Source organism: Staurois parvus, unplaced genomic scaffold, assembly GCF_062004578.1.
Source record: "Staurois parvus isolate SC_StPar_1 unplaced genomic scaffold, SC_StPar_1.0 ptg000175l, whole genome shotgun sequence".
Lineage (NCBI taxonomy): Eukaryota > Metazoa > Chordata > Amphibia > Anura > Ranidae > Staurois > Staurois parvus.
In genome coordinates, this window is record NW_028317971.1 from 15,214,762 (window position 1) to 15,241,683 (window position 26,922).

The 26,922-nt window shown below is 42.2% G+C and overlaps 1 protein-coding gene across 1 annotated transcript in view; it reads left to right on the forward strand.

Moving 5' to 3' along the window:
* DENND6B (DENN domain containing 6B) overlaps window positions 1-26,805 on the forward strand; it is a 61,167-nt gene extending 34,362 nt beyond the window's left edge. Inside the window, exons 18-20 of the mRNA XM_089676981.1 lie at window positions 6,614-6,716; window positions 8,304-8,378; window positions 21,272-26,805. Coding sequence (XP_089533107.1) covers window positions 6,614-6,716; window positions 8,304-8,378; window positions 21,272-21,394 — 301 coding nt within the window. The 3' untranslated portion in view covers window positions 21,395-26,805. The remainder of the gene's footprint in view (window positions 1-6,613; window positions 6,717-8,303; window positions 8,379-21,271) is intronic.
* The last annotated feature ends 117 nt before the right edge of the window (window positions 26,806-26,922 follow it).

Sequence of the window (26,922 nt, forward strand, 5' to 3'; positions counted from 1 at the left end):
TTGACCACAGCGTCGGAAACAGCTAGATAATACTGAGAAGTACATTTTGGCCAAGCGAGTAGGAACCAAATACCAGCAAAGTAGCATTTTATAATTGGATTCAACAAGATCAGTATTAATCGCGATCTTCGATAAAGTATGAGCTGCATTCTGCCATGTATCTAAATCTAATGAACTATTTAAATCCCCCTCCCATTGGGTCATGTAGGACAATTTAGCAAGGGGATCAACAATGGAAGCATAAATAAAGGATAAACGACCTCGCATCATCCCACCTGCCCCACAGGAGACCTCGAGGGAAGTAAGCGCACAAGGTTCTCTGAGTAATCTAAGTTTGCTAATGATAAAAGAGCGAAGTTGGTGATAACTAAATATTTCTCCGGGAGGCATCTGATATGTCGTCAAAAAATGTTGAAGTGACCAAGGACTAAACCCATCTAAATAGTCTCCGATACGTAACAGACCCTTATTAATCCACCACTGGAACACCGATGAAGATAGACCCGGGGCAAATTCAGGATTACCAAACACTGGGGCTAACGGGGTATGTAGAGAAGAGAAAGGTTTGCGAGCTCGCCATCTATCCCACACCGATAACAAATGGGATAGAGTAGGACAAAAAATAGGAGGACTCAATCCACTGGGAAGCCACATGAGAGTACCCACAGCATATGGATGGCATGAAAGAGCCTCAATTCCGACCCCCCGGGGGACATATCCCCTGGCCGTTGTACACGATAACTGTGATATTTGGGCCGCCTGAAAATATGCCAGGAGAATAGGGAGTCCCAAACTGCCATGTCTCTTCAGGGAGAATAAGGAAGACTTGTTAATCCTAGGGCATTTTCCCCTCCATATAAATCTAGAGACTGCTGCTTGTAGTAATAACAGTTCCCATTTGGGAACCATGATTGGCAGCGTCCTGAAATAGTACAATAATCTCGGTAAAAAGGTCATTTTAATAGAATTCATTCTACCGAACCAGGAAAGTGAAAGATCCTGCCAGTCTAGTAAGTCATTTTTAAGTCGTTTGAAAAGCGGGAGATAGTTGGTCTTGTATAACGTCGATATAGATTTCGTGAGGTGAATCCCTAGATAGGGAAGAGAGCCAGGGGCCCACTGAAAATCAAAATTTTTCCAGAGGTAACGAACCTCCGAATCGGGTAAGGAGATATTCAAGGCAACCATTTTAGACGAGTTAAGCGTAAGACCAGAGGCCTCAGAAAACCGATGAAACAAGTGGAAGAAACCAGGCAGAGACGTTCGAGGATTAGAAACATACATGAGAACATCATCAGCAAATAAGGTGCATTTATGATCCCGTTGAGCACAGTAGACGCCCGAGATAGTGGGATCAGCACAAATAGCAATGGCAAGTGGTTCCATTGCCAAAGCAAAGAGCAATGGAGAAAGAGGACATCCCTGTTTAGTCCCTCGTTCTATCGAAAAAGGGGCTGATTTATATCCACGAATGGAAACTTGAGCGGACGGAGTAGAATTTAGGGCCCGTAACAGCGTCGTAAAATGAGGGCCAAAACCGAATTTGTCTAACGTCTGAAACAGTCCCAAGACAGACTGTCGAATGCTTTCTGAATATCCAGTGACAGTAGTAGAATTTCCCTCTGTGAAGACCCGTCCCAATTGGACTGCACCGCTGACAGCAAAGCTATAATCCGTCGAATTTGGTCCGATGTTTGGCGGCCGCTTATGAATCCTGAAAGGTCATTGTGAATATATAGGGCCAAAAAGTTATGGAGACGTAGGGCCAGTATTTTAGTAAGAATCTTTAAATCGCAATTAATTAAGGAAATAGGCCGGTAATTGGAAACCATAGCAGCGTCCTTGAGAGGCTTGGGGATGACATTGATGAATGCCTTATTTTCATCTGGGAGTACTATTCTCCCGTCCCGCAAATAGTTAAAGTAGAGGGCCATATGGCGCGTCAAAATATCAGGAAAAGCTTTATAATAATTATTGGGAAGACCATTTGGTCCTGGGGCCTTATGAGAGGTAAGAGATTTCACTGCGTTCCCAATTTCTTCACATGAAATAGGCAGTTCCATCATCTCCCTATGGGTCTCCTGGGGGGGGGGGAAGCGAAACAGACCTCAAAAAGGTGTCGAGAAGAAGAAGAACCCCCTTTGGGCGAGCTATAAAGTTTAGAGTAGAAAGAATGAAATTTGTGCAGGATCTTACTAGGGTCCTGGGATAACAAACCGTTATCCAATCTAAGTTTGGAGAATGCCGTCTGGGAATGTCTGGGAGTCAGCTAACGATGATATCTCTAGGAGGCCCCCCTTGCCGGGGGGGATCAATGCCCTGTGAATACGATCTATCTCAAGATGAAGATCATCAGGCAAAGCAGACCGCATGAGGGTGTGTGCGCAGCTAGTGAGCTCCTTAACAGACTCAGGGAGTCCTCGAATGCGAAAATTGTATCGCCTGGCCCGATTCTCCAAATCATCAATTTTAGAGTATGCTTCCTCCAAGCGATCTTGCAAGTCGGTGATCATGTTGGAATTTTGGGAGACACTATGAGCTGTCGCATCAACTTTAGCCTCGATACTGTCCAGCCGTTGGCCCAAGGCCTGAAAATCCTGCTTAAGGTCAGCCGCCAATTTTGAGGTAGCTCTATCCAGTTTGCGTTGCAACAGATCCGCGAACCGAGCTATCAAGGGCACGTCACCCGAATATAGTGGTGGGTCAGCTGGAATTGTTGGCGAGGAGGCCGGGCTGTCATCTGTGGGCTCTGGACCGCTGTGCTGGCTGGAAAAAAAGGCAGCGATCTCGCTGCTCAATGGCAAGGAGGCAGGGGAGTCACGGCCCAAGGAACAGGCCGAAGCCTGGGACTTTGGTGGTACAGGGCTGGTAGGTGACCGGGGGGACCGCAAGGAGTCACTCACCCCAGCTGGTGATGCTGCCGCAGTCCTCCTCAGTCCAGTGTGGGATGAGGTGCTCGTTTTCTCCCTCTGGGGGAGAGGTGCTGCCATGAGAGAGGCAGAGGAGGCACTAGGAGCCGCGGGCGCTGATCCGGGTGCCATCTTGGACCTCCCAGTCCCCGCAGAGAGCAGCATCTGGGAGCCTCCATGGCTCTTCCCCGCCGGTTTTCCCGGCATATTGCGGGTGCCCGAGGTATGGTCCAGGTCTGGGGTGGCCCCGGGAGCTAGTGTGCACTATGCCGTTGTATGGGCTGTTATCGGCGCCAGAGGTGTGGAGCTATCGCCGGGACATCCGATCCCGGCGGCCGCGCATGCGCACTCCGTCTATAGTTTTTTAATATCTTCACTTAAATCCAGAAATTCTGCATAAAGTCTACTATATTTGTCATCGCTTCTTGCCTTCTGTTGCCGTCAAAGACGTGTATCCTTTTCAGCATATCTGTTTCCTACGTTTTGCTGTGGAGCATCTACACTACTGGTTCGTGACCTGTGGCTTCTCATCTACACTTCAGGTGTGCACCAAAGTGTTAGCACTAGTATTAGCCTTGCTGTGCCCATGTAGCTTCGCCAAGATGGATTATTAGATGACCTTCTGTTGAGGGAACAGTTGGCAAGGGCGCTGTCAGACCATACTCTTTTGACTCTGCAGCAGTTGCTGCAATTTCTTCACTAACAGAGCCTTTCTCTCTTTGCAATTATCCAGATGGGTTAATCATTGGCACCCCTTTAAAGGCCTTACCCAGATCCTGCTGGACTAAAAAGTGCAGGACCTGCCTGTAATGTGAGTGTCAGACACTGGGCACTGCTTGTGGCGCTCCCCAAACATCTAATGTACTGGTTTGTTACCACAGAGCACTTTATAAATCTAGGGCCGTGGCACAGTCTCTGGTACAACCCAGTCCTGGAGGATTCACTAGTGATTATGCCCGTGGATGGGGTGAAAATATCCTGGACTGAGACCCTTTGATATTGGGTTCTGCATATGGTGATCTGCAATCCCTTAGTACTGTGTTTGTTAGCCGCAGAGTGCTCTCCAGGTCCACGTCCTTCGTATGTCTGATGGCAATTGTCCTCTAAGTCTATATTCCAAGCACAAACTAGCATGTTTATTTCTCACTATTTAGTAGCACCATTGTTTTGTTTTCCTTATACTGTTGGTTTCTGCTAAAAGGTTTAACTTTCTGGAGAAATCAGTACTGTGTCACTGTCTGCATTGCTTCTGTCTATTCCTGCCTTTACTGTGAGGTAGCTCCTTTACAGCATTGTTCTCATTACAAGAGACATGCGGTTGTTGCTTCAGTTTGCTCTTGCTGCTGTCTAAAATGACTCAGTTACCTCCAGTCCCCGTACACCTCTCCCAATTTAATTTACTGGTTTGCAAGTAAGTAAGGGGTTTTGCTTGGTTTGTTTTTATTGGTGCAATAAATGCAGTGCAAAATGTCGATCCTAAATGCAAAGCAAGTAAAGAAGCAAGTCTCTCCTGCTTTCAATCCTGCAAAAGCTCTGAGTTGCCAAACATTGCCCATTCCCGTGTTCCGAACACAGGTGGCAAGATGAAACCACTACTGTTACCAGTCCACTTCTACTTAAACCTATTCTGTTTGAAAACTGGGAAATTCCAGATAATTTATTTTCTCCTCCAAAATGTTTTTCTGTGCAGCATCCATTTGTGGAGACTTTTAACAAAAAAATGTTCTGTTCTACCGTGGATCCAGCAATTTCCTGTCTTAATATAATACTGACTGTCCCTACTGAAGATGCCCCACTGCATAAGGAACGGGTTGACAGGCTTTTAGATGCTTTTTCCATATTTTTTGTTCTCCCTGGCAGGTCCCACAATGCAACCTGCCATAGTTGTCATGTTAATCTGTTAGACTTTGGGGGAATAGAATAAGAATATATTCAAAGAACCCCAAATTTTCCTTACTGATCAATCAGTTAAAAACCGATTGGGGCTTATGCTGGGTGCACTACACCATTGTATGCTGAGTGCATTATACTATTGTGTTAATGGATTAATACATTTTGTCCATCTGATTTCCCATATGAGCCTCCTGTCTGGTAATATGTGGACAGCTCTGTGGTTGAAAGGTTGACCTGCAGAACAATAATACAAAAAATGCTTACTGCGTATGCCTTTTGACAGTGAACAAAGGAGACTAAACTCAACCTAGGAAACATTTTCCACTGCAAGCCCTTGCTCACAAATCTTTCAAACTTGCAGACAAGTCCCCTTTGCAATAAAGGTAGGCCCCCACTCTATAGTGGAGGGGGCATCTGTTGGCCTTCATGGATGCCTGATCTAAAAGCATCTGGGATGCATGGGTAAAAGATGTTGTGTCCAGGGGTTTCAATCTAGAGTTCCATTCACTGCCTTTAGCCTACTTTATGCTATATAATGTACCCATGTCTTTGCACAGGCTAGCAGGCCTCCAGACTGTTCTTCATCCTCTCTTGAATCAGGGAGTCATTGCCATCATTGCAAAACCAGATTTCCTTCACGGTTGTTGCTTGTTATCTAGCCCCGATGGGCGGGGCGAAAAGCATCAGAGTGCGTGGCTGGAGCAGCAGCTGAGCCCATCTACAACGCGCTACCATTGTCTGACTCTGGGGATCAGTTCTGAGCGGTGTTTGCTCCTCCATATAGCGCATTAGTTTCTGGAGTAACTTGGAACGCTGCTCCCCCCTTTTTTCCTCTGCCGGCGGTGTGACTTTCACCTGCATCCAGCCTCGAGCAGTACCACAAGTCTCCCATATGGTTCGCTACTACTTTGCCACAAACCTAAAGCAATATGTTTGTGGGTGGGGCTATTCTGTACTGGCCAATGCTTTTTTTGCCAATGTCCATTTCTCCTGTAGGTGGAAGTTTAACCCAACAGTCTAAGAATTCCTGTGGCCCTCAATGGACTCCACTAATAGGATTTTATGAGGAGTACAAAGATCCAGTAGTTTATTGCAAATTAATAGGTGTGTTGAGCAGTTTACAATATTGTTTTTTAACACAAAAGTGCAGTTAAACGGCACTTTTTTTTTTTTTAAGCTGTGTCCTTGCTGGGTATATTTACCGTTCTGGTGACCATTGTCTTCAAGACAAAAAGTGATGGAAAATCCAGTTATTATCAGAGCTATGTGAGGGTAGGTATTCCTATGGGGACACCTTTTGCATTGACAACTGTCTAAGAGCTTAATTCCACTCTTCCTGTTGTGTTTCTGGGAAAGGAAGTCAAAGGATATCTCCCTAATGGGTTGCAGGAAAAGGTCTATCCAGTCATAAAGTTTTGAAGAACATACTATGCAGGGAAACATTTTATTTGTTTTATATTTTTCAGTGGGAAAATGGGGGGAAACTTAAAGTAACAAGATTAGGGAACTATCCAGGGTAAAAATGTCAGTAGGTTTTCAGGAGATTTGTTTTTACCATTTGTTCACATACATATTAACAGGCATAAAGACCCAGTGAATCCATCCACGTTCGTTGGTAATATAAACTGTGCTTTTTGCAGATGTCACCTTTTGAATGTGTAATACAAAGTCATGTCTTTTTATTTACCAAATAAATCATTTTCTTCATCAAAATAATGAATAATCTTAAAATATTTTAACCAAAGTTAAAATGAACTGGTAAGTTCTTTGTTTATTTTTCCAAAATGCTGATGTTTTTTTTCTTTCTGAAGGCGGTTTTTGAAATCTCCACATTTTGATGGTTGGTATCGTCACAAACAACGTGAGATGAGAGAGAAACTAGAAACAGCACATCTCAATGTCATCTGTGAAGCAGTGAGTGTCACAGAGCACTTTTCCCAAGCTCAGCAATTTTGAAGATAAAAATCTCTACAGTACACCATATTATAGTTAACAGTAAATAATGACCCTTTGGCGGTACTCACTGATGTTGCACATCTGGCATTTATGTAAATGTACAGTTTGTATTTGTGCATTTTTCATTATGTATGTGTGTGCACAGAGGGAGGCGGTCCTTTACATTTTATTGTAATAGTTTGTATTATATTTTTAAACTAATGTTTATTTTTTGCTTAACCACTTAAAGTCTGCCCTATAGCAGGAGGGTGGCCCTCCTGTGCAAAATCACGTACATATACGTGATTTTGCACTTCTTCCCTTCTTCCATGGGGGAGGCACCCGTGCGGCGGATCGCTTCTGTTGTGAACACTCACAGCAGAAGACGATCTGCGAGTGCTGGTGAACGGATGCCCGCTGGCACTCGCCAATTGTTTGGCAGGACACAGAATAGAGCTTTGCCTGTGTAAACAAGGCAGAGCTCTGTTCTGACGGGGGGGGGGGGGGGGGGGGTTTAGGAGTGAAGGATCACCTCTAGAATTGAACTTTTCAGATGCCCTGATTAGAGCCAGGAGCTGGCTAATAAATGTCAAACAATCTTTGACATGTGGTACAGGTCATTGGCAATAAAAATATTAAAAACACTGCAAGTACAGAAAAATGCCTGTTGCTCCTGTCAGAAATCTAGGTAGCTCACAACTTTATGTACATTTTGTCTCTGCTGCACTGAAATGTTAAGCAGTGTTACTAGCAGTGCCTGGGTCTTTTCTTTAAACTATAGAACACCTCCACTTTATGTAATAGAGATTACAAGAGAGGGAAGTGTTCTTTAGTCTAAATCAGGAGTGAGCAACCTAGGTTGATAATGGTTCTCCTCTACAGATCTAGAACAGTAAGAGAATATTGTCACCCTAAGACAGGAAGTGTGTTAGTGGCAGGATCACTAGAAATTAAAGTAGAACTAAAGGCAAAACTTTTTTTTTAATTTTGGATAAAGTAAGGGAGGGTTATGACCTCTGTGAGGCTTATTTTTGCCCTCTGTGTCCCAATGGGGAGGTTTCCCTTCACTTTGTGTCCCATCGCAAAACAGGAAGTGAGAAAATAACTTTCTAAAATATGGAAATCTTATGTTTAACCGGGGTCACCAGCACAAGTGTCCCTATTGGAAGATTTCCCCTCTATTACTGTTCTGGTGACAACCCAAAGTTGGGTATTTTCTTTTACTTTCAGTGAAAATGGCAAGCAGGACAAATACAGAGGGTGGATTTCCCTAATGGGGACACAGACAGCAATAAGAACCTGACAGGAGTTCTAATCCTTCTCCACTATATTCAGCACTAAAAATGTTTGCCTTTAGTGCCTTTAGTTGCACTATAAAAGGAAAATAATCCTGAAAAAAATATAACTAACAGAGCCAAAACATCTAAGCTGCAATTTATTATATTTTTGTTCTTTGTATTAGATATCATTTAAAAAACAGCACAGGTAGTTTCACAGGCAACTGAGTCTAGTTCTAAAATGTATAGAGCATACTGGTGACATATATGTGCTTTGCTTATGTTGTAGAACATTGGAGCATGGATCAAGAACAAATCAGAAGTGGAGATTGTAGACCTGGTGTTGAAGCTAAGGGATAAATTGGTAATGTATCAGGACTCAACCATTCTACAATGAATAATATATTTTTTAGGGCCTGTATCAATGGGCCTTTTATTGGCATTAGAACTACTTGTATCCCCATACAAGTCAAAAGAAATGCAGAAAAAAAAAACCACTTATAGCAGGTTGATGGGTGCAGAACAATTGGAGCTCAACTACACTTGCCAAAAATCTCTGATCTCAGAAGTGTCTCAAACCTATCTCAAATGCAGGCCGAATGAACTTGTAAGCAAGCTGCATTTTCCCATTCACATTAGCCCTTTTAAATCATATGACAAAGACAGTAGACAGTGACCCTATATGAAGACAATCTTTACTTTCAGTTACAAAATAGGGAAATCCCCATGGTTGTGTCATATACAGCACTATTGCTGTCCATTTTTTAAAGGTTCATTTTTATGGTTTCAACATATAGAGAAAAACATGTACAGCTCAGATACAAACCAAGCACAGAACGATTGAACAAGTGTCCATACATTATAGCATTGCAGTACATATAGGTAAAAAAAAAAGAGGGGGGAAGAGACCTTAATAAATACATGTCTAAAATGATGGGAATTCTGCTATCACACAAAGCCAACAGCTATAAACATACTAAGAGATAGCCTTGAAACCAATGTAGTTACGAACATGTGTAAATAAAGCATCATTCTGGTGGCATTGTAGCCTGCGAGTCTAGCCAAGGGGACTATATTTTTTTCAAACAACTTCAGACATCCTCCAAATTTGTCAATTTTGTACATCTGAATTGCCTGATTGAGACTGAGCCAGTGTGATAGAGTGGAAGGGATTCAAGATTTCCACTGGATCTCTGTTCGTTTCCTAGCATAACAGAACACTAGACATAGAAGGGGTTTTCGTACAATTAGGAACATTTTCCTCCTCCTTCTCCCAATAAACATTGTAATGGGTTACATGTACTAGGCAATTGAAGGGCAGAATGTTTTTAGAGAGCAGAGGCCTCATAGTAATGCAGACCACAGTATAATAAACAAAACAATGTGCGCTATCAAACTTGTAATTAATAAACTCAATGAGCTTGTTGCAATAGCACTTAAAAGTTATCCCACACTCAATACAACTAAATGAAAACAATAGTGTTGCGCAAGTAAGGATGGCCGCTCACCTCATGAAGTGGACCTATATATTAGTATAGGTCAGTCAAGCATATTCAATCCATGGACTCCATATGACAGCATAAAGCTGATAATGGCAATACCAAGAAATGCAATATGCTCCGGAGCTTAGTGACGTCAGTTCCGGTTATGGATTTGCGGACCAGAAGGAGTTTTCTGTATATTGATCTTGATTATCTCAATTATAGTGTTACTGTGCTTCTTGATTTTGTCCAATAAATGGTATTATGCTATGGGAGCGTGTTTTTTCTTTCTACATGTGGAAACTTAGTGGTGAAGAGATCCTGGTGTATTGCATTTCTTGGTATTGCCATTATTAGATTTATGCTGCCATCTGGAGTCTATGGATTGAATTAATATGCTTGATTGACATATACTAATATATAGGTCCACTTCATGAGGTGAGCAGCCATCCTCACTTGTTGGTGGAGGTGCACATATTTGCGGTGGAGCCCAGTAGTTTGGAGTTGTTGAATCTCATTCAAGCACAATTTATTTAAGCACTTTAAAAAGTTGGAGTTGTCACAGAAAAAAGGACTTGGCATGCAATACTTTGTACATATTTTTCACTTTGGACACTTTATATGTTATGGTTTTTTAAGATATCAGTTAGCACAACACTAATGCCGACCACAGTCATTTTGTACATGTGGAGTCTAGTTTTAAATGCTGCCTCTGATTGTAAAAGCCACTGTGGATTTTCATGTGAAGTTGTCCCCAAGCAGTAGCACCTACCTTGACACAGATGTTGATTCTGGTGTTCTCAACACCGTGCTTAGGGACATATTTCCACTTTTTTAAATTTTATTTTCAGTTGCCATTGGCCTCTCTTTCTCCTTGGTTAAGGCTTTTGACTCCGTGGGACCTAAATCTGGTTCTCACTGTGCTTCAGAAACTGCCGTTGGAACTCATTAGAGAGATTCTTGTCTTTACTTCCACTTATAAGGTGGTATTATTTCTACAAAAACAAAAATTCTGTACTAGCCATAAGCAATTGTATCAAAAACCCCATACCACAAGCTCCTGTACTAAAATCTTATAATAGATACAGTACTTATCCAAACTATAAAACATCTACAGCCAGAGACATAGCTTGAAGCTTGTGGGCCCCGATGCAAAAGTTGACCTGGGGACCCCACTACCGTCCACCGTGTGCCAAGATGCTCCCACCGCATACCAAGATATGGTAGCTGTGTGGTGGCTGCCTCTCTCTTCTCTCTCCTGCTGCTGTCTGCACTTGCACACAAGAGGGGGGCAGGCAGGCTACACCCTGAGCTGTCGGGTGAAAGCGGTGTGTTTGTATGTAAAAGAGGAAACTCAGCAGGCCCTCTGACTTCAAAATCCACATACAAGCCCCCCACTTTCACCCAGCAGCTCACAGTGTGGCCAGCCTGCCTTGTGTGCACGTGCAGGACTGAGCAGGGTCGGGAGGGGGGTACTGTACAGGGCTGGGTGGGGGGCTGATCAGAAAGTGTGCCACTACAGATATCACACCTTTTTTAAAATAAAAAAACAAAAACACACCTTTCTTTTATACAGTATCTCACAGAAGTGAGTACACCCCTCACATTTTTGTAAATATTTTATTCTATCTTTTCATGTGACAACACTGAAGACGTGATACTTTGCTACAATGTGATGTGGTGAGTGTACATCTTGTATAACAGTGTAAATTTGCTGTCCCCTCAAAACAACTCAACACACAGCCATTAATGTCTAAACCACTGGCAACAAAAGTGAGTACACCCCTAAGTGATAATGTCCAAATTGGACCCAAAGTGTCAATTTGTTTGTGTGGCCACCATTATTTTCCAGCCCAGCCTTAACCCTCTTGGGCATGGAGTTCACCAGAGCTTCACAGGTTGCCACTGGAGTCCTCTTCCATTCCTCAATGCCAATATTACGGAGCTGGTGGATGTTAGAGACCTTGCGCTGCTCTTCCTTCCGTTTGAGGATGCCCCACAGATGCTCAATAGGGTTTAGATCTGGAGACATGCTTGGCCAGTCCATCACCTTTACCCTCAGTTTCTTTAGCAAGGCAGTGGTCATCTTGGAGGTTTGGGGTCGTTACCGTGTTGGAATACTGCCCTGCGGCCCAGTCTCCGAAGGGAGGGGATCATGCTCTGCTTCAGTATATATCAGTACATGTTGACATTCATGGTTCCCTCAATGAACTGTAGCTCCCCAGTGCCGGCAGCACTCATGCAGCCTCAGACCATGACACTCCCACCACCATGCTTGACTGTTGGCAAGACACACTTGTCTATGTACTCCTCACCTGGTTGCTGCCACACACGCTTGACACCATCAGAACCAAATAAGTTTATCTTGGTCTTATCCGACCACAGGACATGGTTCCAGTAATCCCTGTCCTTAGTCTGCTTGTCTTCAGCAAACTGTTTGCGGGCTTTCTTGTGCATGATCTTTAGAAAAGGCTTCCTTCTGGGATGACAGCCATGCAGACCAATTTGATGCAGTGTGCAGCTTATGGTCTGAGCACTGACAGGCTGACTCCCCACCCCTTCAACCTCTGCAGCAATGCTGGCAGCACTCATACGTCTATTTCCCAAAGACAACCTCTGGATATGACGCTGAGCACTTGCACTCAGCTTCTTTGGTTGGCCATGGTGAGGCCTGTTCTGAGTGGCACCTGTTCTGTTAAACCGCTGTATGGTCTTGGCCACTGTGCTGAAGCTCAGTTTCAGGGTCTTGGCAATCTTCTTATAGCCTAGGCCAGTGTTGGGCAACCTTTTTTTTCAACTGAGCCAAATCTCGCCAAAACCACGATTGAAATTTATTTTGAGAGCCACATTTTTAAAACTGAAAATACATAGGATGGTACACTGTTTTTAGTTTCAATAAGTTTTTATAGTAATTCATCCCCAATAGTAATTCATCCCCCATATAGTAATTCATCCCCCATATAGTAATTCATCCCCTATATAGTAATTCATCCCCCATATAGTAATTCATCCCCCATAGTAATTCATCCCCCATATAGTAATTCATCCCCCATAGTAATTCATCCCCCATATAGTAATTCATCCCCCATAGTAATTCATCCCCCATATAGTAATTCATCCCCCATATAGTAATTCATCCCCCATATAGTAATTCATCCCCCATATAGTAATTCATCCCCCATATAGTAATTCATCCCTCATATAGTAGTAAGTAAGTAGCAAGTAGTAAGCCAAGTCCCCCCTGTGTCAATTCACTTACCTTTGCTCCGCGCGTTCCTCTCGCCGTGTTCCCACGCCGCTCCGGTCTTCAGGGCGGACTGTGAGAGGAGCCTAGCTCCTCTCACGTTCGTCACGCTGCCCCGCCTACACACATCCTGACAGCCAATCACTGGCTATCAGGATGTGAGTGGCAGCGAGACTGGCCAATCATTGCATTTGAGCGCGCTGCCCTGGCTGTTTTTTTTTTTGGATCACGCTGCAGAGTCCCTGCCGTCCGAGAGGAGGGAGGGGAGCGGGCGCCCGGCACACAAGAGCCGCATTAAAGCGTGTAAAGAGCCGCATGTGGCTCGCGAGCCGCGGCTTGCCGTCCACTGGCCTAGGCCATCTTTATGTAGAGCAACAATACTTTTTTTAAAATCCTCAAAGAGTAATACTAACGAGTCACATGATATCGGGGAGGGAACATGGCTAATTGGGCCCAATTTGGACATTTTCACTTAGAGGTGTACTCACTTTTGTTTCCAGCGGTTTAGACATTTATGGCTGTGTGTTGAGTTATTTTGAGGGGACAGTAAATTTACACTGTTATACAAGTTGTACACTCACTACTTTACATTGTAGCAAAGTGTCATTTCTTCAGTGTTGTCACATGAAAAGGTAGAATAAAATATTTACAAAAATGTGAGGGGTGTACTCATTGGGAGATACTGTATGTTAATAAACAGCACCCAGTTACCTCTCTCAGGGCTAGACTGCAGTGATATGGAAGTGCAGGATATTAGGGAAAAGTAACCCACCCCCCTCCCCCTTCCTGGTAATGACACATGCCCTCCTGCCTGCTCTTCGTATTGACAGATGACCCCTCCTTCAAGAGCCCCCCACTTCAGCTAATCATAGATGATCCCTTCTTCCTGTAAAGACAGAGGACTTCCCCTCCTAATAATGACATTTCCCCCCACCAGGTAATGGCAGATGGCCCCCCTCTCCCCCACCAGGTAATTAGAGATGACCTGCCTCCCCCCTCCAGGTAATGACAGATGAACCCTCCCCCACCAGGTAATAGCAGATGACCCCTCTCTACCACCAGGTAATATCAGATGATCCCTCCCCCACCAGTTAATGACAGATGCCCCCCCCCCCTCCCCCACCAGGTAATGACAGATGACCACACTCCACTACCAGGTAATGACAGATACCCCCTTCCCCTACCAGGTAATGACAGGTGACCCCCCTCCCCCAGTAAAAATCTGTAGCCTCTGGGGGCCCCTCAGGAAATGTTACGGAATTTTGTGAGAATTTTTCTGAGTGTCAGTAGGAGTTGTAAGGGGGGGGGGGGCGGTGGGTGTCTGTTCTCTGCACGGATCCAACAGGTATCTTTTTACCTCTCCAATGACCGCAGTACCAGCTCCTGGATGGTGCTGTCCTCCTCCTCCCTCGCTTAGCCTGGTAATCTTTGTATATCTTGTCCCCTTTTATGACGCTTAGGGTGGAGTTTTATTTACAAGCTGTATAGGGGTCTTGGGAGGAGTGGAGGATTTACACAGGTATGCCAGTTTTGACTGCCTTATTCAATTTGGGAAGTCCATGTGAGTCCATGTCCAAGGTGAGTTTATCACCATAGGGGAACCATGGGGAGAGGACTACTATCTGAGTGTGACCATTCCATTCTCATTTCCAGAACTGTCTGTGGCTCAAAAACAACACTGATTGGATCACATTTATTAGTGGACACTTTACAATTTTTGGCGGACTTTATTTTTTTAGAATAAAAATTTTTTTTAGAACATTTCACACGAGATCACAGAGACAGAGGTAAAAATATTAATAGCGAGAAAGCACATAAAGTGTGCAGAATGAACAAACCAGCACAAATCAGTGTAACTCATCAAGGTTACACATCCAAATGCAAGTGTAATAAAATCAGCTGACCCCAGATAGGATTGCACTGTATGCAAGATACGTGATCTTGATGTACTTTAATTTATTATGAAGTTGATGTCTACACTTTAGGATACTTTCACATTGTTCTGTATCAAAAATGCATATGCGTTTTTCCCGTGTTGCTATAAATTTCACCCAAAGCATGATACTTTTTTTTAAATGTGTTTTTGCAGTGTTTGCATTGCAGTTTCACCATATCCCTTCGTACTATTCTAATGCGATTTTCATTCAATTTTGATGTGACTTTGATGGATCAGTGTTTTTGTTTTTTAACCTTCACCTCTCCGGTCATCCATGCTGCCTAAGGGCTAGCTTCAAGCTGAAGTGGTTTTGATCTTTCCTTTGACTGACTGATCAATCCTTCGATTGGTCTACCCTTTCAGTGGTAGTTCGATCAAAGGAAGGCTCCAAAACCTCAGCTGTACCAAAATCCATGGATGAAGGATGGCCACGGAAGAGGTGAGAGTTAAAAAAACAAACAAAAAAAAAAAAACCTAAATCTATCAAAGTCGCATTGGAATGCTTATCTATGCTGTTGCAACTTCTGTGAGAAAACAGAGATGTCTATGGGGCTGAAATCATACAGAAGTCCACCAGGAACCTTTTCCAAAATGCACTGTGCTGACCTGATTAGAAGGGCACCATTGAGTATATTGTGATTTCCCTTGTCATGCAATTTTGTAAACCCATGCTTGAGAACTTCCCACAGGTGTGATGCATTTTTGTTGTGGTTTTCATTAATTTCAATGGAGGAATGCACTTTTTTACCTGACCAAACATGCACCAAAAACACAGCAAGCATGATTTTTTTATACTGTAACTGAAGAGCAACGGACCAGTGTGAAGACTTACATAGGATTGAAAGGGATGCAGTTTTTTTCTGCTTTTCTTTAACTGAACAAATAGGGATCCGTGTGAAAGCAACCTTATGTATTCAGTCATTATTTTATTGACCTTGTTAGCACTTTGATTATAAATGTATGTTGATATGGGCAGCACAGTGGCTAAATGGTTAGCACTTCCACCTGGCAGTACTAGGGTCGCTGGTTCAAATCCCAACCACGGCACCACCTGCCTGGAGTTTGCATGTTCTCCCTGTGCCTGCATGGGGTTTCCTCCGGGTACTCTGGTTTCCTCCTACACTCCAAAGACATGCTGGTAGGTTAATAGGATCCTGTCTAAATTGTCCCTAGTATGTGTATGTATGAATGTGAGTTGGGGACCTTAGATTGTACGCCCCTTGAGGGTTAGGGACTGATGTGAATGTACAATATATATGTAAAGAGCTGCGTAAACTGATGGCGCTGTATAAGTACCTGATATACAGTGCCTTGAAAAAGTATGCATACCCCTTGACATTTTCCACATTTTGTCATGTTACAACCAAAAACATAAATGTATTTTATGATTTTATGTGATAGACCAACACAAAGTGGCACATAATTGTGAAGTGGAAGGAAAATGATAAATGGTTTTCCACATTTTTTACAAATAAATATGTGCAAAGTGTGGCGTGCATTTGTATTCAGCCCCCTTTACTCTGATACCCCTAACTAAAATCCAGTGGAACTAACTGCCTTCAGAAGTCACCTAATTAGTAAATAGAGTCCCCCTGTGTGTAATTTAATCTCAGTATAAATACAGCTGTTCTGTGAAGCCCTCAGAGGTTTGTTAGAGAACATTAGTGAACAAACAGCATCATGAAGGCCAGGAAACACACCAGACAGGTCAGGGATAAAGTTGTGGAGATGTTTAACGCAGGGTTAGGTTATAAAAAATAGCCCAAGCCTTGAACATTTCATGGAGCACTGTTCAATCCATCATCCAAAAATGAAAAGAGTATAGCACAACTGCAAAACTACCAGGACATGGCCGTTCACCTAAACTGATAGGGCAGGCAAGGAGAGCATTAATCAGAGAAGCAGCCAAGGGGCCCACGGTAACATCCCCAAAAAGACTTGCAGCTGCAATTGCAGTGAAAGGTGGTTCTACAAAGTATTGACTCAGGGGGGCTAAATACAAATGTACGCCACTTTTCAGATATTTGTAAAAAAATCTGCAAAAACAATTTATTATTTTCCTTCCACTTCACAATTTTGTGCCACTTTGTGTTGGTCTATCACATAAAATCCCAATAAAATACATTTACATTTTTGGTTGTAACATGACAAAATGTGGAAAATTTCAAGGGGGAGGAATACTTTTTCAAGGCACTGTATATCATTTTGGTCTAAAACTTTATAATTATTAGGTAATTTATACAGATTTTGGCATCACTGTATGTTTTGGGTATATTATTAGCACTATACAGTAGATGGTTTAGTTTTGTATTCTTTTTACTCATCACCCCTATGAGCCGTCTGTCTGAACTAATAGCTTTGTCATGCAAGGTTCATTTTTATGGTTTTGCATAGGGACAATGTGTTGAGTCTCAGGATTTCCCTCTTGCTTAAAGGATAGGTTCACCTTTCGTAACATGTTACACCTATATTCAGGGTGTAACATATTATGATCAGACCGGCTTCTGCTTTGACAGCTAGTGGGGGATTTTCTCCCCCCTCGCTAGCTGTCAAATTTAAAAAAACGTGACCCATGGGGCTTTGCCCACATGGCCGTATCACTCATTCACAGTCATCTGTGAATGAGAGACTACAAGTCCCGATCGCTTTAGCGGCTGTCAGCTTGTAGTTCTCAATGAACTACCACAGTGCTGTGGTAGTTCATTCATTCTTCCTGGCAGTATATCTGCTTGCTCGTATATCCCATATGAGCAAGCTGATATACTGACAGATCTGCAGGAGACCTGCATAGCACCAGTGATCTGCTGATTACTGGTGCAACGGTTTACAGGCTCCTGCAGACAAAAATAATAAATGCACATATTTACCTGCAAAGGACTACTCTGTGTCGTCCAGTACTGCCTTGGTTGTCCCTCAACGTCGAATTCTTCAGTGAAACTATAAGGAAGTTAGCTGTGTGCTGAAAAATAATGCTCCACACAGGAACAACTTCATCTCAAATGACAATTTCTGATTACATTAATAGGTTATTTCTTTCAATCTCATTTAAAACATTTTCTTTAAGTTTTTCACACACAGTAAAGGCTAGATCAGTCATTTATAGTTGTCACTTTATTACAGTTTTCACATTTTACACACACGAAAACTTTTAAACCTTCAAGACATCGTTCTAAATTAGCAACATTAATAAAATGCAGGCACCTTCTTATGCACACAAGTACATTCCAATATGTTCTAGAATGCTCCAAAACTGGTAAAACTCAGGGCACTCTGATATGCAAATAGTGACTTTGAGACACAAAGTCAAGGGCTGGCCAGCCTCCTCCCAAGACAGCTGTTACTTTAAAGGATAAGTTCAGCTTTCCACAAAAAATAGTAAATGGCCATTTTTTTGCAGGTAAAAAAAAAATGTGCATTTATAAGTGTTTGTTGAAGGGCTCATTGCAACTGATAAACTGGCGTTCAGGAGCTGTTCAGCTGTTTTTTTCAGCAGCCCCTGAACTCTCCCTTATGTTTTCCTATGTGTCCATGTACTTGTCGTTTACAGGCAGTTGAGTTTACAGTCATTTTTTTTACGCACCAAACTTGCGTTCAGTAGATTTTACTAGTGTTGCAAATGCCAAACACTTGTAAACGTGGCTAACCGTGTTTAGAAGCAGTTTTTAACTGTTCTATGTCCAGATGCTGTCCAGAGCCTTTTTTTATCATCAGAAATGCATGCAAAGCGTTTTCCTGGTACTCAAATGGACCTGGTACATCAGTGCAGTCAGTTCCAGGTTTCGCGTGAAGGAAAAAATGGTAGAACGTGCTGTATTATGCTCATGATGGGATCCATAGTGAATACAACCAGAAAAGACAGGTAATCTCAACACATACTGCTCTCTCTGCTTCTGCTCTTTCAATTTCTCTCAAAATGTCTGAAATTGTAAATTTTTTACTGTTTTTCAGTGCATTTTGGGCATTTGGGAAGGTCTCCTGAGGTTATCTTCTAAAAACGCTTCTAAACGCAAACGCGCATAAACGTGGTATGCAAATGCGGCTAAACTGACATTTTTTAACCTACGTTTTCCAGCAGTCAGTTTCCATTGTTCAGAAGAGTTTTCCAAACGCCCCGTGTACATGAGCTCTTAGGAGCCTCAGAAGATCACTGATGCCTTGCAGGTCTTCTGCAGACTTCTACATCCCGTACAAAAAGCCAATACTTCTGACAGGAAGAATCCATGAACGACCATGGCGCTCACAGCACCGTGGTAGTTCATTGAGCACTACAATCGGATAGCTGCTAAGGCTGTCGGGACCCGTAGTCCATTCATTCACACAGGACTGTGAATGAATGATGCGGCTGCACTGGTTTTGAAAAGTGACAGCTAGTACAGGGGACTTCTCCCTGTACTTCTGTAATAGGGAAAGGGGGGCAGTGGCTGCAGGATTGGCAACAAGCTACGTGTTGCACCCTAAAAATGGGTGGAACATGTAACATGTTCCCAAAGGTGAAGTTATCCTTTACAGAAGGCTCAGGAAGTGGAAGAAGATGTGAAAACTCTTGACTTTGTTTTTCAGAGACAGTATTTGCACACTGGAGTTCTCAGAAGTCTATGAGAGTGGTTGCACTACATTACATACAGTCAGGTCCATAAATATTGGGACATCGACACAATTCTAACACTTTTGGCTCTATACACCACCACAATGGATTTGAAATAAAATGAACAAGATGCGCTTTAACTGCAGACTGTCGGCTTTAATTTGAGTGTATTTACATAAAAATCAGGTGAACGGTGTAGGAATTGCAACAGTTTGCATATGTGCCACCCACTTATTAAGGGACCAAAAGTAATGGGACAGAATATTAATCATAAATCAAACTTTCACTTTTTAATAATTGGTTGCAAATCCTTTGCAGTCAATTACAGCCTGAAGTCTGGAACGCATAGACATCACCAGACGTTGGGTTTCATCCCTGGTGATGCTCTGCCAGGCCTCTACTGCAACTGTCTTCAGTTCCTGCTTGTTCTTGGGGCATTTTCCCTTCAGTTTTGTATTCAGCAAGTGAAATGCATGCTCAATCGGATTCAGGTCAGGTGATTGACTTGGCCATTGCATAACATTCCACTTCTTTCCCTTAAAAAACTCTTTGGTTGCTTTTGCAGTATGCTTTGGGTCATTGTCCATCTGCACTGTGAAGCAGCGTCCAATGAGTTGTGAAGCATTTGGCTGAATATGAGCAGATAATATTGCCCGAAACACTTCAGAATTCATCCCGCTGCTTTTGTCAGCAGTCACATCATCAATAAATTCAAGAGAACCAGTTCCATTGGCAGCCATACATGCCCACGCCATGACACTACCACCACCATGCTTCACTGATGAGGTGGTATGCTTAGGATCATGAGCAGTTCCTTTCCTTCTCCATACTCTTCTCTTCCCATCACTCTGGTACAAGTTGATCTTGGTCTCATCTGTCCATAGGATGTTGTTCCAGAACTGTGAAGGCTTTTTTAGATGTCGTTTGGCAAACTCTAATCTGGCCTTCCTGTTTTTGAGGCTCACCAATGGTTTACATCTTGTGGTGAATCCTCTGTATTCACTCTGGTGAAGTGTTCTCTTGATTGTTGACTTTGACACACATACACCTACCTCCTGGAGAGTGTTCTTGATCTGGCCAACTGTTGTGAAGGGTGTTTTTCTTCACCAGGGAAAGAATTCTTCAGTCATCCACCACAGTTGTTTTCCGTGGTCTTTCAGGTCTTTTGGTGTTGCTGAGCTCACCGGTGCGTTCGTTCTTTTTAAGAATGTTCCAAACAGTTGTTTTGGCCATGCCTAATGTTTTTGCTATCTCTCTGATGGGTTTGTTTTGTTTTTTCAGCCTAATGATAGCTTGCTTCACTGATAGTGACAGCTCTTTGGATCTCATCTTGAGAGTTGACAGCAACAGATTCCAAATGCAAATAGCACACTTGAAATTAACTCTGGACCTTTTATCTGCCCATTGTAATTGGGATAATGAGGGAATAACACACACCTGGCCATGGAACAGCTGAGAAGCCAATTGTCCCATTACTTTTGGCCCCTTAACAAGTGGGAGGCACATATGCAAACTGTTGTAATTCCTACACCGTTCACCTGATTTGGATGTAAATACCCTCAAATTAAAGCTGACAGTCTGCAGTTAAAGCACATCTTGTTCGTTTCATTTAAAATCCATTGTGGTGGTGTATAGAGCCAAAAATGTTAGAATTGTGTCGATGTCCCAATATTTATGGACCTGACTGTATCTCCTAGATTGTAAGCTCGAAAAGAGCAGGGCCCTTGACCCCCTCGTGTTTTGTTGCTGTATTGTCTCATGTTCTGTCCCCCACTATAATGTACAGCGCTGAGCAAACCTTTTAGCGCTATAAAAATACTGTATAATAATTTAATAATATTGCTTAGAAGGAAAATACTTTCTCATAAATTTGTTTGCGAGAATATCTGCTATAATGTCTATAAATAGATTGCTTCAAAATTTGTATTTTTAACTGAATGTAGAACTAAACACAGATGCATTGTATAGTTTATTGAATGCTCTAAATAATTTCTTTATGTCCCCTTTGCAGCTCAGGGCTCACAGACAACACCTTCCTGTCAGCTCTACTTCTTTGGCCAAGCTGAAACTTCATATTGATGAAGTAATCCACTCACTTCCCGAAGATCTGCAGAGCATCTTGCATCCTCATTAAACTATTTCAGAAGCATTCCCAAACATTCAAACAACTTGTAGAGCATCTTGCATTATATGTAAACCATCTTGTATCATTATCATCAATACAGCCTTGTGGATGGCTGATAAAGAGAAACCAGAGAAAAAAAAAAAAACCAACCCCCATATTTAAGAGAAACCTGCAATGCTGATCCCATAGAGGACTCCAAAGCAATGCTGGGAGATCTACAGTATATTCTGTATTTGCAAGGGACAAAGCCTGGAAATACAGTCTGATTTACTGGGATTCTACACTATCACCGAAGGAACAAGCACAAACAAGACGGGCCCATATAAAGCTAGCTTATTGGATGTTCTGTTATACCAATCTGTGGAACCTTTTTTCTTCAATACTGTTTGATTGCTTATGTAACAATAGAGGTTTCTGTGATTTGATGAAGAGTTTGGGATTCTTCTGTAAATGGTTCTCTTGTTAATCTCTGAAATGGTTCACCTACGGGTCGAATATCTGCCCTCTTCAGTTCTGCAAGATCTATATTGGAGCCGGGCTTAAATTAGTGAAGCTATGTTTTATATTCTGTATTATTTTGTGTGACATTAGTGCTACACAGGCCATATTTTCATATATTCCACCATATTTATTGATTTAAGTTAAATATTATATCTGGCGCTATTGTGATGTAAACCTGTTTAGACATCCACATGTGCATCAAGCTGCATTAACAAAGATGTGGTATGACCCCCCTGGTACAGCACCCTTTTGCTTCTGTGGTGAACGCAAAATGTAATACTTGCAGTGTGGGTCAAAGCTGCAGCACACCACAGTGGATACAGGGCAGTATGTGTGTGCATTTGGTGCCTGGTCACAGCAGGTTGGCAGCACTGACTAATGCTGTGTATCCACTTCAGACTTCAGTTAGTGAAGTGGTAAATAGAGTCCATTGTAGCACATCTGACATACTGGGTGTAAAGCTGCTATCGTGTGCATGATTTCGAACACTTTTGATGCCCATGTGAATGATCCCTAAAACACATTTGCTATAGATGCTTAAATCCCAATTGTTAAAATATATGTAAATATAGAACTCAAGCACAAGTCAGTTTCTGTATTAGAGGCACATTGTTTCAGAAACATAAAATATATCCAAAGGCCTATTGTAAATTGTATATTGGGATTTGGTTTAAGAAGTATGTCTCTAATGCATAACTGTATCTGTTAAATAAAGCTGTCAACTCAAACTGGGCATGTGCTCCAAAAATGCATTAAGATTACCTTCAGTGACACTGTCATGCAGGGGCAGACTGACCATTTGGAAACTTGGGTACTGCCGAGGGCCCGGGGTCAGTAGGGGGCCCCATGAGATGCCACTGGTACCCTTTTCATAAGCTTTTTTGAGTTTGGGCAAGGACACAGGGGCCCCATGGTCCCCTATTGCCCGGGGGCCCATGAGTTGTCAGTCCGCCCCTGCTGTCATGGCAAAATAATTGTGATGCCAAGAGGGTATAGGCCATAATGTTCCTAGAATCTGATGTTTGACCGCCTTGATTTTAGCCGGAAAAATATGTTTGCTTATAACTTCAGCTGCCCTTATCTCAATTTTGATCTGTATTTTAACTGAGTATAACCACTGCTGTTGCAATTTTTTTCATCATATATTCAGTTTAATTTGTTCAGGTTTGTTAAAAGATTTACCATAAAAGTAGATCTAAACCCTCACTGGAAGTGGCTCAAGCCCTCACTGGCTCAAGCAATGTGTTATCAGTCTTAGGGCCCATTCACACTAGAAACTGCACGTAACTGTGTGGTTTTTCCTTGTACCTGTGCATGCATTTGATGCGCCTTTTACATGCAGATGACGTGCGCTCTTTTATTTGCATTAGACCTGTGAGGTCACTTCCATCTTGTTTCTTTTCTTGGGCTTCTGTGTGTATTGTGGTGCTTTGAATGCATTTTTGTGGTGCAGAAAAATACAGCATGATGTATTTTTCTGCACTGCACTGGTGTGAACTATGCCCATAGGATAGCCTGAATTTTGGACTGTCTGTGCATTTGGAGTGCAGTCCAAAATGCAGCCAACTACAGCCCACTGCATTAGGTGTGAAAGGGCCCTAAAGGTCTATGGGCACAGCTAGGCATATCTAATCACCGTTAGGTCTATCAACATTGCCAGCTACAACAGAAGCAAAGGTGATAACTCTGCAGTGATTGTCACCCCAAAGGAAGTGCCTAACTGTTCTACTGGCAGCATTAGCAGCCATTTACAAAATGTTCCAGGTGGTATCTAGAAAACAGAGAACACATTCTATTATGGGTAGCATACGTCATGTATGATTTAACAGCTTGACCATAGTTCTACTTTATAGGGAACTAGAGGCTGCTGTACAACTTCTGCGCACATAACAGTTCACCTCATTTTATTGTAGTGTAGTGGTTGCTGTAACCCCTTCCACAAATACTAAAGGGCAAGTTTTGCAGGAGTAAAGTTTAATGCTCACTCGGCCTACTAGGGATGCTGGACTGTGCATGTCATGCTGACAGGGTGATGCTGTTACTTCCCCCTAAGCAGCGGCTGCTGTTTTTGCAATGGTGGTTGTAGGAAGGTTTCCCTCCCATGTGACCAATTATATAATTAACTCTAATTTAGATCTAGCAAACATGACCCAGTAATTTTATACTGCTCTCCATCCTAACCAACTTAAATCACATACCATTTTGCCTTATTAATAGAGGCATATCCAGCCTCTGTAGAATTCTTGTGACTACAGTCAGATGAAACACCAGGAAGGACAAGCTGGAAAAAATCATAGATGGTGCCAACTTTGCTGTCACTGCAATAAAATTTATTTTTAAAGTACCAGTTTAAATATGCTGTAAATCAGTAATTGCATTCTGATTTGGATTTGATAGCACTGAAGACTTTTGGCTTTAATTTGAATGTTGTGTGGGCAATAGTTAAACTTAAGACCAGTCAGCCTAACATCAATAGTATGTAAACCATTGTAAGGAATGATAAATGGACCGTATCCAAGAATCTGCCAGAGAAAACAGCATCAAGGGTATTAACCACTGTGGATTTTTGAAAGACCGCTCTTGCTAGACCAATCTATGAGGGTGCAAGGTGTAATTTGGAAAGAGGAAGGCCTTTTGGCATTGATATTGTATGTATCTGGATAAGAAACTGGTTACAGGAGTATGCTCATAGAATGGTGATTGTCATATTTAATGAATGGTCTAGCATTGTGAGTGGTATGTCCCAGGACTCTGTCTTTAGACCAACTCCATTTAACCTGTGCATAAACAATATCAAGTTTGGAATATATAATTCAGTTTCAGTGTTTGCTGATGATTCAAAGTTAAAGTGGAACTTTAGTCAGAAAATGAAGTCCTGATCACTTTAGGCTGGCCCCTTTTGCAGGGAGAGCCCTGTAAAACATAAAAAATAAGCACCTATACTGTTTAAAATCCAGTAATGCACTGTCTCACCCTGCTCTCTAATCAAGGCACTGTGATTAAAATCAGAGCCATTAGAGGCCGATCTGCTGACAGCTTTAAGATTTGCTGTTGCTGAAGGGGGAAGAAAGTACCAGGAATAACACAGACTGTGTGGAAAGAACACAGAGTAGGAAAAGAGAAAAGAAAAGCAGGAGCAGTAACAGGGCAAACTGCTACCAGGTAGACACAAAATAGTTAAACTTACAAGAACCTTGTCTTATCTCCCTGATATTCTCCCCTTACTCCCTCTGGCAGCCTGTGAAGCTTCTGTCATCCTTTCTCTCTAACTTTGCCAAGATATACAGTCAAAACAGGAAATGTATATATTTTAATTACAGAAAGTGACATACAGTTTTGAAACCAAGGAGAGGGGGAGAAGTTTCCAATATGGAAGTGACTGTTCTAGGCGTCAACAAAACAGCAGCCTCCAGCAAGAAGAAACAGGAACAATGTTGGAGGCAATTTGCAGCACACACCAAGTTTGGTAGTATAATTATTGTGGAATGTATGTCCTTTTGTTAAAGAACATTAATTGTTATCAAACTGTTATGGGTAAAGTTCCGCTTTAAGCAGGGCAGGAACTTTACAAAAGGATATAGAAATTTAACAAGACCTTGCTAAAAGTAGAGAATTGGGCAGTGTTATGACAGATGAGGTTCAGACTCATGTGGTGCGTTACATTGCATGTGATCCGCACAGGAACCGCACCGGATTCCTGTGCAAATCACATGCGAATTGTGTGCGGTGCGATTTGAGCCATACATTATTAAGTATGGCTCAATCCGCACCAAAAAAGGTGCAGGACCCTTTTTTGGGTCCGCACTAGAATCGGAACGCATGGGTATTCACACCTACGCGATCCAATTCTGTACATCGCACTGCTTTTTGAGGACCGATTTTAGGGTGTTGTTATACACACCTGGAGCGGTTCGCATGAAAGGGGTAAGATTCTGATGCGGTGCGGAATTCACACAGAAAACGCTGTGAATTACAGACCGCTTCAGTGTGAACCCAGGCTCAATGCTGAAAAATGTAAAGTAATGCACTTGGGAGTTATAAATATATATTTAAGATACTTGCTAAAGGGAATCAAAATGGATAAGAATCTGGAGGTCCTTGTTGAACAATAGCATGCAATGCCAAGCTGCAGCAGACCGGGCTAGCAGACCTCTTTTTTAGTTGAAATTATTCTACCACTTTACAAAACTCCACTTCCACCACCTGTTGAGTATTGCGTCCAGTTTTGGTCACTGCTCCTTGGGAAGGATGTCATTTAAACCAGAGAGTCTGGAGAAATGCAACAAAACTAATAAGGGAAATGGAGAACCTCAGAAACTGATTCTTCCTGGTGAAGAAGCACAAGAGAGGCTATGATTGCAGTAAACAAAGCTTTAAGTAGCTGTATCATGCACACAAACACACATTTATATATAAAACTATGTATAGTTCTGCTTTAATAAACTACAGCTGTAAACAACTTTTGAAATGATAGTAACTTGTTTAAGCTTATAACATTTTAGTGATTGGGTTTAGATCTACTTTAATTAAATCCAACCAGTGAGGCTGATTTACTACAGAAGTTAGGACTTTTCACTTTAATTGTCCAATTGTGAAGAGTGAATTCCTGCTCATTTTATCAACAGATGACTGGCCAAATGAACACCGCTACTACCTTATTAAATCCCACTCATTATCTCCAAACTCAACAGTTTAAATAGGAAAGCAAAAATGTATCCTTCGGCAGACAGTTAATTTTGTAATTATCTTGAAGAGTGGTCTTCTTTTTACCATTCTGCAGCAGTGATGGGATGTTTTTGTGTTCCTGTGTTGTGTAAATAATGTATATTGCTATGCATGCATGATAAATCCTAATTTGTGCAGTTCCTATGAAATAAACAAAGCATGATGCTCTCAGTCAGTGGGAGTTAAAACTCTAATCAATGTTTCCATTTTGTGTTAAAGCGGCATTCCATCTGTTTTTGTGTTTATTAAAAGTCAGCCACTACAGTTTTTGTAGCGGCTGACTTTTAATAAAACACACACTTACCTGTCCC